The 17992-nt window shown below is 20.8% G+C and overlaps 4 protein-coding genes across 4 annotated transcripts; all 4 read right to left on the bottom strand. All coding sequences in view use genetic code 6, as the record gives it.

The window, feature by feature from the left end:
* Positions 1–1912: 1912 nt before the first annotated feature.
* Positions 1913–4134, bottom strand: TTHERM_00758930 (AMP-binding enzyme family protein; the record flags this gene model as incomplete). Its single annotated transcript, XM_001016976.1, has 3 exons — positions 1913–2085; positions 2147–2412; positions 2471–4134. The coding sequence occupies 3 exons, from the start codon at positions 4132–4134 to the stop codon at positions 1913–1915; spliced, it is 2103 nt and encodes a 700-aa protein (XP_001016976.1).
* A 2605-nt stretch (positions 4135–6739) lies between these two features.
* On the bottom strand, positions 6740–9154 carry TTHERM_00758920 (transmembrane protein, putative; the record flags this gene model as incomplete). The annotated part of the gene is made up of 3 exons (XM_001016975.2): positions 6740–6909; positions 6975–7240; positions 7320–9154. The coding sequence occupies 3 exons, from the start codon at positions 9152–9154 to the stop codon at positions 6740–6742; spliced, it is 2271 nt and encodes a 756-aa protein (XP_001016975.2).
* Positions 9155–10184: 1030 nt separating this feature from the next.
* On the bottom strand, positions 10185–12455 carry TTHERM_00758910 (hypothetical protein; the record flags this gene model as incomplete). Its single annotated transcript, XM_001016974.2, has 3 exons — positions 10723–12455; positions 10405–10667; positions 10185–10354 (listed from the first exon to the last, which is right to left on the bottom strand). Exons 1-3 carry the CDS (start codon positions 12423–12425, stop codon positions 10185–10187), a joined length of 2136 nt encoding a protein of 711 aa, XP_001016974.2. The 5' UTR covers positions 12426–12455.
* Positions 12456–14051: 1596 nt separating this feature from the next.
* TTHERM_00758900 (AMP-binding enzyme family protein) lies at positions 14052–16430 on the bottom strand (the record flags this gene model as incomplete). The annotated part of the gene is made up of 3 exons (XM_001016973.2): positions 14052–14221; positions 14276–14538; positions 14605–16430. The coding sequence occupies 3 exons, from the start codon at positions 16428–16430 to the stop codon at positions 14052–14054; spliced, it is 2259 nt and encodes a 752-aa protein (XP_001016973.2).
* Between the last annotated feature and the right edge of the window lie 1562 nt (positions 16431–17992).

Here is a 17992-nt window from a genome sequence, read left to right as displayed (position 1 = left end):
CCAAATTAGAAAAATATCTTTGTTAAAATACCACATAAATAAAATTCAAATTTTGATTACAATTAATTGGGATAAGATATATCTTTGATAAGCATACCAATTAAAAATTCTTCCCAAAATCTTCACATTTTGATTACAATTTAAAAAATTTCAATCAAGGTAGGTATATTAAATAAAAAAAATCTAAAATCTCATCTAAATATCTTCACATTTTGATTACAATATTTTATTATAGCATATATCTCTTATGGATGGATATAACAATTAAAATTTCTTCCACATTTAGATTACAATCTAAGAAACTTCAAACAAGGTTGATATCTTAAATAAAAAACAACTAAGTAAGATTCAAATATTTTCAAATAAAATTTGGTGCAAATGCTAGCAAATTTTCTTTTATTAATATAAATTAGCATTTGAAAAATATTCAAATAAGAAGCAAGCTAAAATCCTCTCAAACATAAAAAGGAATAGTAAAAAATTCATTTTTTAATTTTTAGGTTGTATTAATGCTCTAATATTCTAATATTATGACATACTATTATTATAAAAGTAATAAATAACTAAAAATTACTTAACAAAAAATCAAATTTAATTTTAAATATATTAACAAATTTTATATTTCAGAAATGATTATGCATTCAATATCAATTAATAGTACTTTTTTTATATTATTAACAAAAACTTTCTTAAAACTAATTAATTTTAAGATGGTTTATTTAATAAAAAATTTTTATTTTTTGTTTACTTCCTTCCTTCATTTCTAAATCAAAAGTTAATAGAATAAATTTATTTTTATGATTATTTATAAAAGTAATTTAAAAAACTAGGATTATTTAGTAATAAAATGCTAAAAATCATTAAAAAATTAAATTAATTATAATGAAACTCAAATAAATTTATTATTCAATATTATATTTATCAAAGATAAAATATTTTGAATTAGTTTTCTTCATATTAAAAAATAAGAAAATAGGATCACCTAATCTTCTAATTACAAATAATTTTCAAATTTGCATCACATTATTTTTACTTAATTACTTAAATAAAATCTATTCCTCAAAAGAAAGAATAGCTAATAATATACTTATAAATTGTTTAAATGTTTAAAATATTGATATTATAAATTTAAACATATTAGTAGTATCTGCTTACTATTTAAAGAATATAAATTTTTATCGCTTTAATAATATAATTAAAAGTGATTAATTATACTTTTTTTGATACTCAAGTTACAATTAAAATCGTATCAAATCAGAATTTAATTTTTAATAAAAGTATTAAACATTAAAAATTAGTGACACAACTTCATGTATTTTATAGTAATTAAATAGAATTTATTAGGCTTAATATTTTTAAGACTAATTAGCTTTGACAAGCTACTTCTCAATTTATTTACTTAAAATGTCCTTAGTTCTATTTATATTTAATAATTTTTAATAAAATAAATGCTGGAAAAAAAATAACTTTTTTATATTTTGAAAATGCTTTTAAGATAGTTACATGAATTTTATTAAATATGCAGATTTTTATGAACAACAATTATTTTAAATTGTATAAGATATAATAAGAACATATAATATATGTATAATTGATTATTTAAATGATTAAACATAAATTAATTTTTTTAATTATTTGTATTTTTTTTTAAATATTAAATAAAAATTAAATATTTTTTAAATAAATCAATAGATTTTTTTAATTTTTTTAAAGTATCTTTTTTGTCGAAAGTTTTTTAATTATTGAAAACACTATGATATTATTTTGATTTATAATGTTTTAAAATTTAGTAATATGATTCAAAAGTTAATAAAAGGAACAGGGAAATAAATAAATTTAAAAAAATATATATTATTTTATACTTATTTTAGTTAATATAAGTGTATTAGTAAGTTTGTTTTTATATTTTGGTTCAATTTGCTTAATTTGCTTGATTTTTGTTAATTGATGATAAGATCCTCTAATCTATTTTATCCAAAGTTTTATTGTTGCTGCATTTTTGTATAAATTTTTTAATATATTTGCATGATAAATCTGTAGAATCAAGAATGTCTAGTTGCTACTCAAAGTAAGTACTTTTTCTTTCTTTAATAAATAAAAAAATTATGAATATAAATTAAATTGATTAATATTGAATATTTATTACCTTGTTTTCCAATTTCTTATTTGACATAATGATCTTATATGTAATTCTCAGAATAACCGACTAGTTTCATAGCTGCTAATTGGTCTTTAGTTAATAAGATCATAATTGATTTCTTTATAAAAATTATATCTTTTAGTAACTCTAAGATATTCATACTTTTTAATACTTGCTATTCAATAAATGTTTTTTATTGCATGCTTAAATTTTTTTTCTCTTACTCTTCATCATCCTTCTTGAAGATATTTAGTCTCTTTTAAATTGAAAACCTAAAAATTATAAAATAATTTATTATTTAATAAGTTTTTTTTTAAAATTAAAATTTACTTGTAACCAAAATTTATTTGAGTAAACTTCTTAAAGATGTTTAAGTCTTAAATTGTTTTAAATTTTTAGATGTAGTATTCTATGATGCTTGATCTTTTTTATGCAGTTTAATTAATTTATTTTTCTAATATACTAGGTACTTAACTTACTAATGGCTTAGATTATTAGTCTTATTAGTTATTTGTTGGTTATTAAATATTTTGTGAGAAGCATAAAGCAATATCTTTTTAAAGTATAAAACTACTTGATTTTCTTTCTAGTTTTTTGAAATTATTACAAGATTAAGAAGGTAATTTGATCAAAGGCCTTTAAGCTTTTGCCTAAGAGAAATTACTCTTAAATAAATTCAATTAACTTTTAGGTGATTTTTTAAAAATATTTAAGTAAGAATCATTAGAATTTTTATTTTCATTAGAACCACTTGTTAATAAAATATTATTGAATTAATTATCTTCTTTATTATTTTCATTACTTGGAAGCTATTCAGTTTTCTATTAAAGGGAATCTTTGTTTTGGTTAGGAGATTGATCTTCTATTGTTGACTTTTATTCTTCGTTTGGTTATATTATTTCATCTTGGTAATTTTATAAATCAGTATTAAATTATATTTATTAACTTTATTCAATATCTTCTCTAGATTTAGTTATAAATTATGGAATATTTATACTATTAACAGCATCCTTTTCTGCAGTTTCTTAACCAATAGTTAATTTAGTTTCAATTTCTGTTGACAAAGATTTTTATTCAAAAAGTTTGTTTTGTTTCAAAACTTCTTCATAAAGATTTTAATGCATATTCTACAAGAAGACACAGAAGAAGTCCTATAAAATTGACTTATTAGCAAATTTTCTACAAAAGAATCCAAAAAGAATCAAAAGACTAAAAGTACTATTAACTAATGCTAGGATTTGAGGGAAAGTACTAAACTGAATTGATGTGTATTGAATAACCTCATCGATTTAAATATTGACTTGAATATATGGATTTTAATCATTAGGGAAAGATTGGTTCTCTTAGACATATTAAATTGGTGCAGTGTACTCAGTCTCTGATTAAATAACAAAACCATCTCTAACCTTAGTAATTTAATTTTGGGTTTTTTGAGTATTCAAGAAGTATTAGTCTGATTAAGGAAACATCATATAATTCTTAAAATTGACTTAATTTTATTTACTAGTTGTGTTGTATTGCTAAGTAAATAATCTTAAGTGGAGTAAAGTATAAGCTCCATTAACAAAGTCATCAACATCAGTTTAATTTGCACAATTATCTGGAACAAATGTTTTGATGTTATCTGTAACTGAGCAGGAATAAAAGAGGATTGTTATTACTGAGAAAGCTTTGTCTCTGCTACTTTAAATTAAGCTTTTGTTTGATAGGCTAGAAAAATCTAAGCAATGATATCCCTATAGTTCAGGATTAGAACATTCAGTGAAGTTAAGGTAAGTCGTATTGTAACCATATATAGATTCGAATCCAAAAGTAGCAATAGGTACAATATATGTTAGATTCATTTTCTTTTAGAATTATTCAAGAGTCTATTTAGGACTTTCAATAAATTAAAAGGCTACTAAGTCTTCATGTAAAGGTATTTCTATTAAATCATTAGTAACGAAACTTTATGATCTAAATATAGGGTCTATCTTATTGCCGAAGTATTGCATTGTTAGGTAAACAAAGTAAAAAAATACTATTCCCAAAATCAATAAAGAAAAAATAAACCCTTAGAATGTTCCTTTTTTGAGTTGGCTATTATTTATATTGAAAAGGAAAGGTTGCGAAAATAAGTCGAGTTTAGAGAAAAGCATTTTAAGGTAAGATAACTTTTTATTATATTTTGTGTTTATTCTAAAGTTTTTATGATTAATGAATTATCTAAATATTATTGTTCTGAACCCTTTTTACCAGTAAAGATTAAGGTACTAGTTACAAATAAATTAGAATTAATAATTTTTTATTTATTTAATTATTTAATTTATTAATTTATTGGCTTACTGGTATCATTTTTTTATTCAAAAATGATAATTTACCTTTCAAGCATTTGAATTTAAATTCGTTTATATTTGATTAATTTTTTTCTAATTGATAAAATCTATCCTGACTTAAGAATCTTATGTTTTTTTTGATTCGCTTACTAATAAATATTTAACAAAAAAATAATACTTGCTATTTCACAGTAAGTATATTTGATTATAAGAAATTAGGTACAAGTAATTTTAAAAATCACTGCCTGAAAAATATAATAAAAAGACTTCAAAAGTTTATTTGCATTTACGCTAGACAAATAAATTACTTTAAAATAATAAGAACAATAAAAAAAATCCCTTAGAATTAGTGTATATTTTAATTAATTGTATTATTTACTATGTAAACTATGCATTTTGCTATTTTAATTACCAATTTCGCTGGTTTTATTTTTGATTAAATATTAAGTAAAAAAAATTAACTTTCTTAAAATATGATTAGATATCTGGAAATGAGATATAAAAAATACAGTTCATGCATTGTAAAAATATTGGTATAATACGATTTACCATTTTGAATGCTCCTAGCGCAGATTTTCCAACCATTTTTAATTAAAATTTTTACATAAATTTTATGAAATTATAATCTATCTAATTAATGTACCTACCTTATTTTTTAAGTATAATAAATTACTAAAATAATTAAGCTTTTAATTTAATAATTAATGCTAGCGGAAATAGCAACTTGCTTGAAAATACAGATTTTTCACTAATTCACTGACGCTATATTTTAAGAAAAGTGAATTAGAATAAAAAAATAATTTAGGAAAACTTACTTTTTTTGTATTTTAATTACAGATATTTATCAAGAAAGAGTGCTAACGTAATATTGAGAAGTATTTTTTTCATATTTAGCTACTTTAATTAGTTTTTTGTATGCTTAAATTTAAATTTTTAGAAAAATATTAATAAGTTCTAATTTTAGATTTTATTTATTTTTTTCAATGTAATTTTATAATTACTAGCTGTTAATTTACAATTTATAAATTCACGTAAAAAGCCAGTGAGAAAGTTAAATATAATTATATAATGAAACAGGCTTTTAAATTGTTACAAAAATTTCTTAATTAATTTAGAAAAAATGACTGTTTGTTAAATTAATATTTCAAGATAAAATCATATTCATAATGAAAAAATTATCATTTTTTATGAAATACTCTAAAAAAAAAAATGGTTTATTTTATTATCTAAAAAGATAAAAATACTCTATTTAATTTACCTATTAAATTCTGATTCTTTTTGTTTAAATTGATTTCATTAAATAATTATCTCATTACTGTTTTGTAATTAATATTTTATTTTTTAAAGTTTAAATTTTTTTTTGAGGTATTATTTCCTATTTTAAAAATGATAAAGTATTAAATTTTATCAAAATAATTTGTTTTATTTTTACCTGCTATTTTATTGACTTAATAAATATAAATAAGAAAATATTTACTAGATTAATCATAAAAGCAAATCTGTTTATATTTTCAAAGAAAACTTATATTTTTAAATTACATGATAATATCCAAAATCATAGTTTTAACTTTATTAAATCTTTAATAATAACACTAAAACGCAATAAATCATAAAGTATTTAAAATAAAATAAATAGCTTACTTTTTTAAATTGTACAAAATTAAAAATAGTTAGATAAAGTGTTATCATTTTGAAGTAAAACAAAAAATACAATTAAACTTCTTTCTTTTTAAAGATAAAAAATTATTATGCGCTTTTTCAGAATAAATATTAGAGTTTTATTTTTTATAAGGTATGAATTAAAGTATGGATATTATATTATTTATCACTTAAATTATTTATAATTTTTTTTGATTTTGCTTGGACTTTACAATATTATATTGATGATGTTAAGTATCATAAATCATAAATTTTAAAAAAGGCTTTTTATTATTATATTATTGCATTAAATTTAAGGTTAATAATTTAAAAATTATAATCTGCCATTAATTTTAAGTAATTCTAAATCAGTAAAAGGTTTTGAATAAAATAATGTCTAAAATATTAAAAATTTTTATATTTACTAATTTTATCAATAAATATTAAAATATATTTAATTTTTAAGTTATAAATGTTCCTTCAAAAGAGTTGAATTTTTATGAGTATTTTCGAGTTTTAAACTAGGGAATCTTGTCCTTTTGACCTATAAATGTAATAATAAATGTTATTTATGTTAGTTGAATATCGCCATTTTAAAAATTTTTAATTACTCGTATTTTTCATAATTTATCTATTTATTTATTTATCAACATAAATTATATGTATTCTTATTAATTGAAGACAAAATCCTTTCGTCGACTTTATCTAAAGTTTTACTACTGTTGCATTTTTAGATAAATTTTTTAATGTATTGGCATGATAACTCTGTGGAATCAAAAATATCTAGCTGTTTTTCAAAATAAGTATTCTATCTTTCTAAAATATTAATAAAATAATTGGATTGAGCTGAGTAAAATAAAATTAAATGTATTGATTATTACAGTGTTTTCCGGCATTTTTTTATAGATAGGTATCTTGTATGTAATTTTCAGTATAGCCAACAAGCTTTATTGCTGCTAATTAGTCTTTAGTGAGGAGTATCATAATTGCTTTCTTTATAAATATCACATCTTTTAATAATTCTAATACATTCATACTTTTTAGCACTTACTATTCTATAAACGTTTTTTATTAGACGCTTAAACTCTTTTGGTCCTAATCTTCATCGTCTTTCTTTCTGAAGCAATTTAGCTTTTAGAGTGTAAATCTATTTTTTAAAGTATATTTTAAATCATTTTATTAATATATTTATTAAAATAATTATTGATAAAAAGATTAATTTTCACCTGTAGCCAAAATTTATTTGAGTAAACTTTTGGAAAATATTTAAATCTTGTATTGTCCTAAACTTTTAGATATAATACTCTATTGTATTAATACGTCTCTTTGGGGTTGATAGTATGTCTTTCTTATCAAGCTTAGGCTTTTAATTATCTTAGATTTTTTGTTAATTTTGTTAGATTATCTGATTAGATTGTTGAAATTAGTTTTGAGTAAGACACATTGTGGCATCTTTTTAACATAGAGAAGTATTAGTTTGTCTTTCACTTTTTTAAACTATACTTGCAGAGTAGGGAATTTTACTTAGACATATCAAACCTCTTTATGTTTAAATCTCAGACTGGTCGGTTTTAAGAGGACTTAGTTATATCCTTGGAGACGCTTTAAGAATATCTTCTTGATAAGAGTCATTTTAATTTTTAATATCGTTTGAAGCACTTGTCAGTATAGTATTATTGTATTAAAAAACATCTGTGTTAGTTCTCTAATTTTTATTATCTGTTTTTTAATTATTTAATTATTTTGAATATTTTTTTATTTAGATTGATTAATTTTCAACGTTTGTTTTTTTATCATCTTCTGACTTTGAAATTTCTTCTTAAATGTTATTCATTGTTGTATTTATTTATGTTTGTACATTTTATTCGATTTGAACTATAGATTTAGCTGTAAATTAATGTATATTGATATTATTAGCTACTTCTCTCTCAGCTATTTCTTAACCAATAATTAATTTGTTTGCTTTAGTTTCAATTTAAGTCGTGGTTGCCTTTTATTCAAATAATTTATTTTGTTTCAAGACTTCTTCATAGAGATTTTGATGCATATTTTACAAAAAAACGCAAAAAAAATCTTGCAAAATCGACTTATTAGCAAAACTTCTACAAAAAAATCCTAACAGTAATAGAAGACTGAAAGCGCTATTAACTAGTGCTAAAATTGCTGGAAAAGTGCTAAACTATATAGACGTGTACTATATGACTTCATCGATTTAAAGGTTGACTTAAATGTAAGGATTCTCATAGTTTGGAAAAGATTAATTTTCAAAGACATACTAGATAGGTGCAGTATATTTTTCTTCTTATTAAATAACAAAACCATCTCTAACTTTTGTTATTTAATTTTAAATATTTTGTGAATTTATAATGTATTAAGATGATTAGGGAAACATCATGTAATTCTTAAAATTAACTTATACTTATTTGCTTGTAGTGTTATATTGTTAAGTAAATAGCTTTAGATGAAGTTATGTATATGAACCATCAATAAACTCATCAATATCAGTTTAATTAGCGCAGTTGTTTGGCATAAACGTTTTGATGTTATCTATGACTTAACAAGAGTAAATATATATTGATATAACAGAAAAAATATGTTAATTTGTATTTACTACTAAATTCTTAATTGTTTAGTTTGAAAAATCTAAGCAATGGTATCCTTATAGTTGAGGATTTGAGCATTCGATAACTTTAACATAAAAATTATCATATTAGGTTTTGTTTTAGTATCCAATAGTTGCCAATGGAACTACATATGTTAAATTCATTTCTTTTTAGTACTACTCTATTGTTTTTCCAGGACTTTGAATTAATTAAAATGCTACCAAATCCTCATGAAAAGGTATTTCAATTAAATCATTAGTAACAAAACTTTGGGATCTAAATATGGGATCAAATTTATTACCGAAATATTGCATTGTCAAGTATACAAAATAAGCAATCATTATTCCGAAAATCCCTAAAGAAGTAATAACTCCTTATATAGTTCCTTTCTTAAGTTAGTTATTATTTATTTTGAAAAGAAAAGGTTAAGAAAATAAGTCTAATTTTGAGCAAATCATTCTAGTGCGTTCGTTCTTTCGTTTGTTCGTTTGTTTTATTTACTTTTGTTTGTTAATTCTTATTTTTTCTAAATTAATTTATTAATTATAAAGTTAGAATGGATTTTAACCATAATTAATTAATTTATGTTATAATTTTAAAAATGACTTTCATTCATTCATAATGTACAATGTATGATGGATGTACTGGATTAAAATTATAAAACAAAAATTTAAGGATTAGTTTAATAATTTTGAGATTAATTAGATTGATACTTTAATAAACATTTGTGGCTATTTTTTAATTATATTTATTTTAAATCAATTTAAATCATAAATATATTAATTAGTTAACTCATTTTATTGATTTTAATATTTGCAATAAAAAATAAATGTATCTTTCTATCATAAAGTTAATTTTCAATAGTATTTATATCAACTTATTAGGTAAAATTTAATTTAAAAAGTATTTTATTATTATGAAAACATATAATATTCTTTATATTAAACAAATTTTTTCTTAAATTTTCTATTAAAATTATAAATTTATTATTCTTTTTGCTATTTTTTAAAGCCAAAGTGTTTCGATAAAAAAATTTATTTTAAAAAAATATAAAAGCAATAAAGAAATATTTTAATTTTAATAAATATTAATTTAACATTTCCAATTTTTTCCAAAATCATCTTATAGATTTCTGTATTTTTTTATTAATTTAACATTTCCAATTTTTTCCAAAATCATCTTATAGATTTCTGTATTTTTTATATTATCGTGTCGTGTATATTTATCATTTTTTTGTTATTTTTGTTAATTAATCAATATAATCTTTATAAAATGCTAGAATATTTATAAATCCTTTGTTAAGCCAGATAAAAAAATTTGAACCACTATGCAAGATTAAGATTTTTGTTTAGATTTTTTATATTAATTTAAGAAAAATCAACTGATTGAATTTAAACATGAAACAAATAATAATAATAATAATAATGAAGATTTTTAAAAAGATAACAACGTGATAAAATAAGAATTGAAAATAATTTATTATAAATTTCAAAACAATTTCTATTTATTCTTGTTTATTGACGATAGAATTCTTTTATCTAATTTATCTAAAATTTTACTATTATTGCATTTTTATATAAATTTCTTAATATACTCACTTGATAAATCTGTAGAGTCGTAAATATCTAGCTACTACTCTAAATAAGTAGTCTCTCTTTCTAAAATTAAAAAATATTTAAAAAAAATTTATTTATTTATTCAAAGTTACTTTATTTCCCAGCTTCTTTTTTAAGATAATGGTCTTAAATATAATTTTCTGAGTAGCCTACTAACTTCATAGCTGCTAATTGATCTCTACTCATTAATAACATAATTGATTTCTTTATAAAAATAACGTCTTTTAACAACTCTAAGATATTCATGCTTTTTAACACTTATTTTTCAATAAATATTTTTGATTCGTTACTGAATTTTTATTAATCTTCCTAATTAGTCTTTTTCTTAAAGCAGTTGATTTTTTAAAGCGTAAATCTATTAAAATAAATGTTAAAAAAATAATTATTAGAAAACAAAATGAATATTTTACCTGTATCCAAAATTGATTTCAGTAAACCTTTTGAATATGTTTATATCTTAAATTGTTTTAAGTTTCTAAATGTAATACTCTATAATAGTAGAGTTTTTCTTTGAAGTTTAATTTGTATTACTTGCTTAAATTGTGGTCACCTAACAGTTAGTTAACTTTTACTCATCTTACTCAATTAATGTAGGCTATTACATTTAGCGTTCTGTAAAACATAATGTGTTATCTTTTTAAAAAATAGAACTTTATCTTTATATTTCATTCTTGAAAATGCTAGCTGATTAAGGAATTTTGCTTATTTCGCTTAATGGTCTGTCTCTACAATTTTAGTAAGATTCATTTCTATTTTGACTAAATTAAATCCTCGGAGATGTCTTAAAGATATTTTAGCCAGAGTCGTTAGAGTTTTTTATTATTTCATTTGTTTCAGTTGTAAATAAAATATTATTTGATATTTTATCTATAATTTATTCTTTTTTTAATTAATTCTAATTATTATTTCTTTGTTCTTTATTTTCTTACTATTGTTATTCATCTAAATCATAAAACTAATCAGCTACTTTTGGTGATTTTTTTTCTTCTTCTTCTTCTATTTGTAAAATTTCATCTTATTAGTTTAGTTAGGTGTTATTTAATTAAGTCTACTAACTTTACTCTACATAATCTCTAGATTTAGTTATGAACTGAGGAATGTTAAATATATTAGCAACTTCTTTTTCACTAATTTCTTGTCCAATATGTAATTTATTTAATTTAGTTTCGATTTAAGTAGAATTTGTCTTTTACTCAAATAACTTATTTTGCTTTAAAACTTCTTCATAAAGATTCTAATGCATATTTTACAAAAAAATGCAAAAGAAATCTTATAAAATTGATTTATTAGCAAACCTTCTACAAAAAAATCCTAGCAGCATGAGTAGACTAAATGCGCTATTAACCAAAGCCAATATTTGGGGGAAAGTACTAAATTGAATAGAAGTGTATTAAATAACTTCATCAATTTGGAGATTAATTTGAATATAAGGATTATCATCATTAGGAAAAGATTAATTTTCAAAAATATATTAAATTGGTGCAGAATACTCTGATTCAGATTAAATAATGAAACCATCTCTTACCTTCGTTATTTGATTTTAAATATTTTATGTATTTAGTATATATTGACTTGACTAAGGAAATATCATATAGTTCTTAAAATTTATTTAGTTTTACTTACTAGTTGTGTTATATTGCTAAGTAAACAATCTTAAATGAAGTAAAGTGTATTGTCCGTTAATCATATTATCAATATCGCTCTGTTAAGCACAATTGTCTGGCACAAGTGTTTTAATGTTATCTGTTACTCTGCAAGAATAAAAAAATATTGATATGACTGAAAATAATCTTTAGTTAGTATTCACTATCAAATTCTTTTAAGATAAGGTTGAAAAATCTACACAATAATAATCTAATAGATCTGGATTAGAGCACTTTATGATATTAAGATTGACTGTATCGTAATTTGTATTATTCTAATATCCAATCGTCGCCATTGGTACAATATATGTTTGATTAGTTTAACTTTCTAACTAATTTATTGTTTTCTGAATATCGTAAATAAATTTAAAGGCTACCAAATCATCTCTTAAAGGTATTTCTATTTAGTCATTAGTCACAAAAACTTAAGATCTAAATATAGGGTCAATTTTATTTTCAAAAAATTACATAGTCAAGTATATAAAATAAGCTAATACAGTGGACTGGATGGCTAAAGACAGAATTACTCCTTAAATTGTTCCTTTTTTGAGTTAATTATTATTTAAATTGAATAAAAAAGGTTAAGAAAATAGATCTAATTTAGCTAAAAACATTTCAAGCAAAAATTTGTTATTTACTTTTTTTATTACTGATTCTAAATTTTAAAGAAAGTTTATTCAATATATCAAAGTTGTTGTTTTTAAATAACATATTACACTATGAGTATATACATTAACAAATTTTCTAATTTTTTATATCCTTTTTAGCTTTATTTTATGTTAAAATTAGATTAAATCTAAATGAATATCACTATAATAAAAATTGGTTGATAATTAATATTGATTGAAATTATCATGCCATTACCTATGTAATAATAATATTCTTCGGGATATGTCTATATTATTATTATTCACCTAGCTTATACTTGAATAGCCAAACTGCAAAAAATTTGATTAGCTATAGACTTATTTTTCTTTCTTTCAAAAGCAATTATTGTATTACGAGCACTTAAAAAAAATCTATTTTATTTTTAATTTTTTATATTTCTACTATTCTTGTGAAAATTTTTCTTTTTTTAGAATTCCACAATGAGTAAAACTTTTTAAGATATTTAAAATAAACTTTTAATTTTAGCTAAAATTTGAAAAAAAAATAAAAATTTTTTTATTTTCTAAGAATTTTGAAGAAAAAATTTTAAAAAAGGCTAAATTTAAAAATTGAATAGAAAAATCATAAAGATTGATATAAATTAAAATTATTAATATTATTAATTAAATTCTATTATAAAATTATTTATTTTTATATAAATCATATTCAAACGCATCAGCCATTCAAAAAAATAGTGATCTCAATTCACTAAATTTTTGAATGGCATTTTGCTATACTATGAAGATAATACAATTTATAGTGATAAGTGTTAACACACGCACATAATTAAAATATAAATTTTGAGATAAAAATGAGTTTATATTTATAATAAGAAAATTGAATCTATTAAATAATATAAAATATATCATTTTTCTTACTATAAGTTGCATGAATTGTAAAGTGTTTGTTAGAAATAATAGACAAATTTAGAAATTTATCTTAATCCTTAGCTCAATTTTTCGATTTTATTATATATAATTTTTTATGTTAAATTTAAATAAAATTTAAGAAGAAATGTGTTAAAAAAACTTTCTATTAAGTAATAATGTCAATTTTGTTTCTTCAAATTCAATTTTATAATTAATTTTTAATATTTTAGAATAATTTTCTTCAACTATTAACTTTTTAAGTTAATTTTCAACTATTAAAACTTATAATTCCTACATTTATTTGCTTTTTATGAGAATTTCTATATTAAAATTAGCTTGCTATTGTTTCAATTCGTTTTAAATATGTCTTTTTAAGACTAACGATCTCAACTTAGTTAAAATGTATCTATTTTTTTTTAAATATTTGATAGATCAATTATAATTTAGATGGAAGTAAAGATATATTTTTAAAAAAACATTTGATGAAAATCCAATAATTATAATTAATAATCAAGATAGAATACACATATAGAATGATAATAAAATAACAATATTATAACAAACAATTAAATATTTTAATCAGTATAAATTAGTTTAATTCTTATTTATTGAAGACAAGATTCTTTTATCCACTTAATTCAAAGCTTTACTGTTGTTACATTTTTGAATAAATTTTTTGATATATTAGCAAGACAAATCAGTTGAATCAAAAATATCTAATTGCTTCTCAAAATATGTTTCCTTTCTTACTAAAATTAAAAAATAATTTTATAAAAAATCCTATTTAATTAAATAAGTATTACATTATTTACTCTCTTCTTTTTTTAGGTAATGATCTTATATATAATTCTCAGAGTAGCCAACAAGCTTCATAGCTGCTAATTATTCTTTGGTCATTAACATCATTATTGATTTCTTTATAAAGATAACATCTTTTAACAACTCTAATATATTCATACTTTTTAACACTTGTTGTTCTATAAATTTTTTTTGTTAGATGCTTAGATTCTTTTGATCTTATTCTGGAGTTTGTTTCTTGAAACAATTTAGTTTCTATAATGTAAATCTATTTATTATTTTTAATGTAAATAAAATCCATCTAAAAATATATTATTTTTTTATATTAATTTACCTGTAGCCAAAATTTATTTGAGTGAATTTTTTAAAGATGTTCAAATCTTAAATAGTTTTAAATTTTTAAATGTAATATTCTATAGTGTTAGAGTTTCTCTTCGGCGTTGAATTTATTCCATGCTATTCAAGTAAAGCTTTGAAATTTTTTTTTTTTTTTAGATCTTATTCATTTTAGGCTTTTTGTTCATTAAATCCTACTTTGCTCTCTTATGGTAATATAAAGTTATCTATAAGTTATAAATTTATTTTTAATATGTCCCCGTTAGATTAAGCTATTTTTGTTGTTTCATTTAAAACTTTTTATTCTTAGGTTTAGGATTATCTGTTCGAAAATATACTTAATTAATTTGTCGAATATGCTTTATTGATATTTTAAAAGGAGTCATTTGAATTTTTCATTTCATTAGATTAAGTAATAATAGATACTTTATTAGCTAAGTTATTGCCCTCAATGAATAAATTATTTTCAATTGAAGCTCTCTTATTTTTTCCATTTTCTTATTATTACGAATTGCTTTAGTCTTAGAGCTAATCATTATTATTTGGTGATTTTTTTTCTTCTTCATTTTCTAAAATTTCATCTTCGCAATTCGACTATTTTGTGTTAAATTAAGTCTGCTAGCTTTGTTCAATAAATTCTCTAGATTTTGTTAAGAATTGAGGTATATTAATATTCCTAGCTGTTTCTTTATCATTGATTTCTTAGCCGATAAGTAACTTGTCAGCTTTAGTTTCAATTTAGGTGCAAATGGCCTTTTATTCAAATAGTTTATTTTACTTCAAAACTTCTTCGTAAAGACTTTGATGCATATTCTACAAGAAAACACAAAAGAAATCTTGCAATATAGACTTGTTTGCAAACTTTCTACAAAAAATTCCTAAAAGCATAAGCAAACCAAAAGCACTATTCACTAATGCTAGAATCTATGGGAAAGTACTATATTAAATTGAGGTAAGCTAAACTACTTCATCAATTTAAATGTCAACTTAGATATAAGGATTACCTTAGTTAGGAAAAGTTTGATTCTCAATTACATACTAAATTGGTGCTGAATACTCTACTTCAGATTAAATAATAAAACCGTCTCTCACTTTCGTTACTTAATTTTAGATATTTTGAGTATTTATCAGATATTGGTTTGATTATGGAAAAATCTAATAAGTCTTATAATTTATTTTATTCGATTTGCTAGTGGTATTATACTGTTATGTATATAGGCCTAAGTGAAGTTAGGTAAATTACCCATTAACAAAATTGTCAATATCTGTTTGGTTAGCGCAGTTATCAGGCACTGTTACTTTAAGATCATCTGTAACTAAGCAGGAGTAAAACATCAAAGATATATATGAAAATATTTATTCATTAGTGTTTATCATTAAATTTTTATATGGAAAGTTTGAATAGTCTAAGCAGTAATAGTTTGATAGAGCAGGACTGGAACATTTGGTTACATTAAGGTATGTTGTTTCATAATTTGACCCATTTTAGTATCCCGCTAATGCCACAGGCACTATATAAGTCAAATTCTTTTATTTTTCAAAGCTATCAAGATTTTATGTAAGATCTGCCTAAAATCTAAAGACAATTACATCTTCGTGAAGAGGTATTTCAATTAAATCATTAGTGATAAAACTTTATGATCTAAAAATAGGATCGATTCTATTCTATAAATATAGCATAGTCAAATATATGAAATAGACTAAAACTGTTAACTAAATTCCAAAAGAAACTATAGCTCCTTGAATAGTGCCTTTTTTAAGTTAGTTGTTGTCAAGATTAAAGAGAAAGGGTTGAGAAAAGAAGTCTAATTTAGATAAAAGCATTGAATTGATTAGAATTTTATTTTAGATTGATTTAAAACTTTTTGTTTGTTTGTTAATTATTATATTCAATCTAATTGTGTTATTGCATTAGTTATTTTTTAACTTTGTAAAGCACCAATAAATAAATAAATAAATAAGTGTTCCTAACTACACCTGAATAATAAATATAAGGCTGGTTTATTTTTTTTATAATTTATTTTATTGGCTATAATTTTAATAATCTGATTTTTCTATAAGCATTTTTGATAATTAGAAGTGTAATATAAGTTATCAGTAATAATAACCTATTTGTTCATACTTTAAATTTGTTTATAGAATAATTATTATTCTTGATTTAAATTATTAGATTAATCTTTTAAAATAATTCATATAATAGAATAATTCACTTGTTTCATGGAAAGAGTATAATGTGTTATTTAAATTAAATAGAAAAATATAAATTAAATTTAAAATTATTATTTAGAAATAAATACATCAACCACTTGATAAGGAAATAAATTATTGTTTTTTCTCTTCAATTGTAAAAAGAAGAAGAAGACATACAAGATTCATTAAATTTGTAGGGACTCTTGCATATAATAAGTTTTATTACATCAGTAGTTTCTCATCTCTAATAAATTTATTATTATTAATATTACTATTAATAGCGATTAAGCGTTTAAAATTTATATATAAAATACATTCATGTATACATTATTATTTGCAATTAATTTACTGACTTTATTATAAAATTTATTTTTTAAAGTTTTTTTCTATGAAATGGAGTATAATTTATATAAATATTTTTAAATCAAAAATAAATAAAATACTTTTTCAAATTTATTATATTTAGTTAATCTCATAAATATTTTTACTATCTTTGTCTTATAACTTTTATTTTCATCATTTAAAAAAAGAAGTTAAAAATAGAGCAGCTTATCGATTGATTCCTTATTAACTGCTTAATTAAAAAAATCAAATCACAGCTTTTTTTAGTTGTCTTTTGAGTTTTCTACAATCTAAGTAATATTTAATGAAATGGTTATCTATTTAATTAATATATTAAATACTTAAAAAGAAGAAAAAATCCTTACATAAATTATTTCTATTCTCAAAGCTAAATTATTAATATATCTTAATTAATAATACTGTATTATATAAAAGTGATATAGCTATTATTAATGATCTAATTAAATAATCATATTTTTAAATGAGGTGATTTATAAATTTTGTTTAAATTTTAGTTAAATAAATAAATAAAATTAATAAGTTTAGGTTCCCAATTTATTAAGCTTTAAATCTCTATAAACATTTTGGTAAGTATGTATATTTATGTAAGCATGTATAAATGAAAATTTATAATAATTAAATTGCTGAATAAAATAGGGAGTTAGGGTGTTTAATCTTTTTCTACTTTATAAAGCTTAGACTAAAGATTTTGAAACCAACCTTCTGAACACAGAAAAATGAAAGATTTGATAATAACCTTCTAAAATTATTTTCAAATAAATATCTTAAATTATTTCAATAAAAATATTTAAATAATTGAAATGTAAACTTTAAAACTTTTGTTTAGTTTAAAT

This window comes from Tetrahymena thermophila, assembly GCF_000189635.1.
Source record: "Tetrahymena thermophila SB210 genomic scaffold scf_8254630, whole genome shotgun sequence".
NCBI lineage: Eukaryota > Ciliophora > Oligohymenophorea > Hymenostomatida > Tetrahymenidae > Tetrahymena > Tetrahymena thermophila.
The sequence above is the reverse complement of the archived record's forward strand: the minus strand, read 5'-3'. Positions and strand labels throughout refer to the sequence as shown.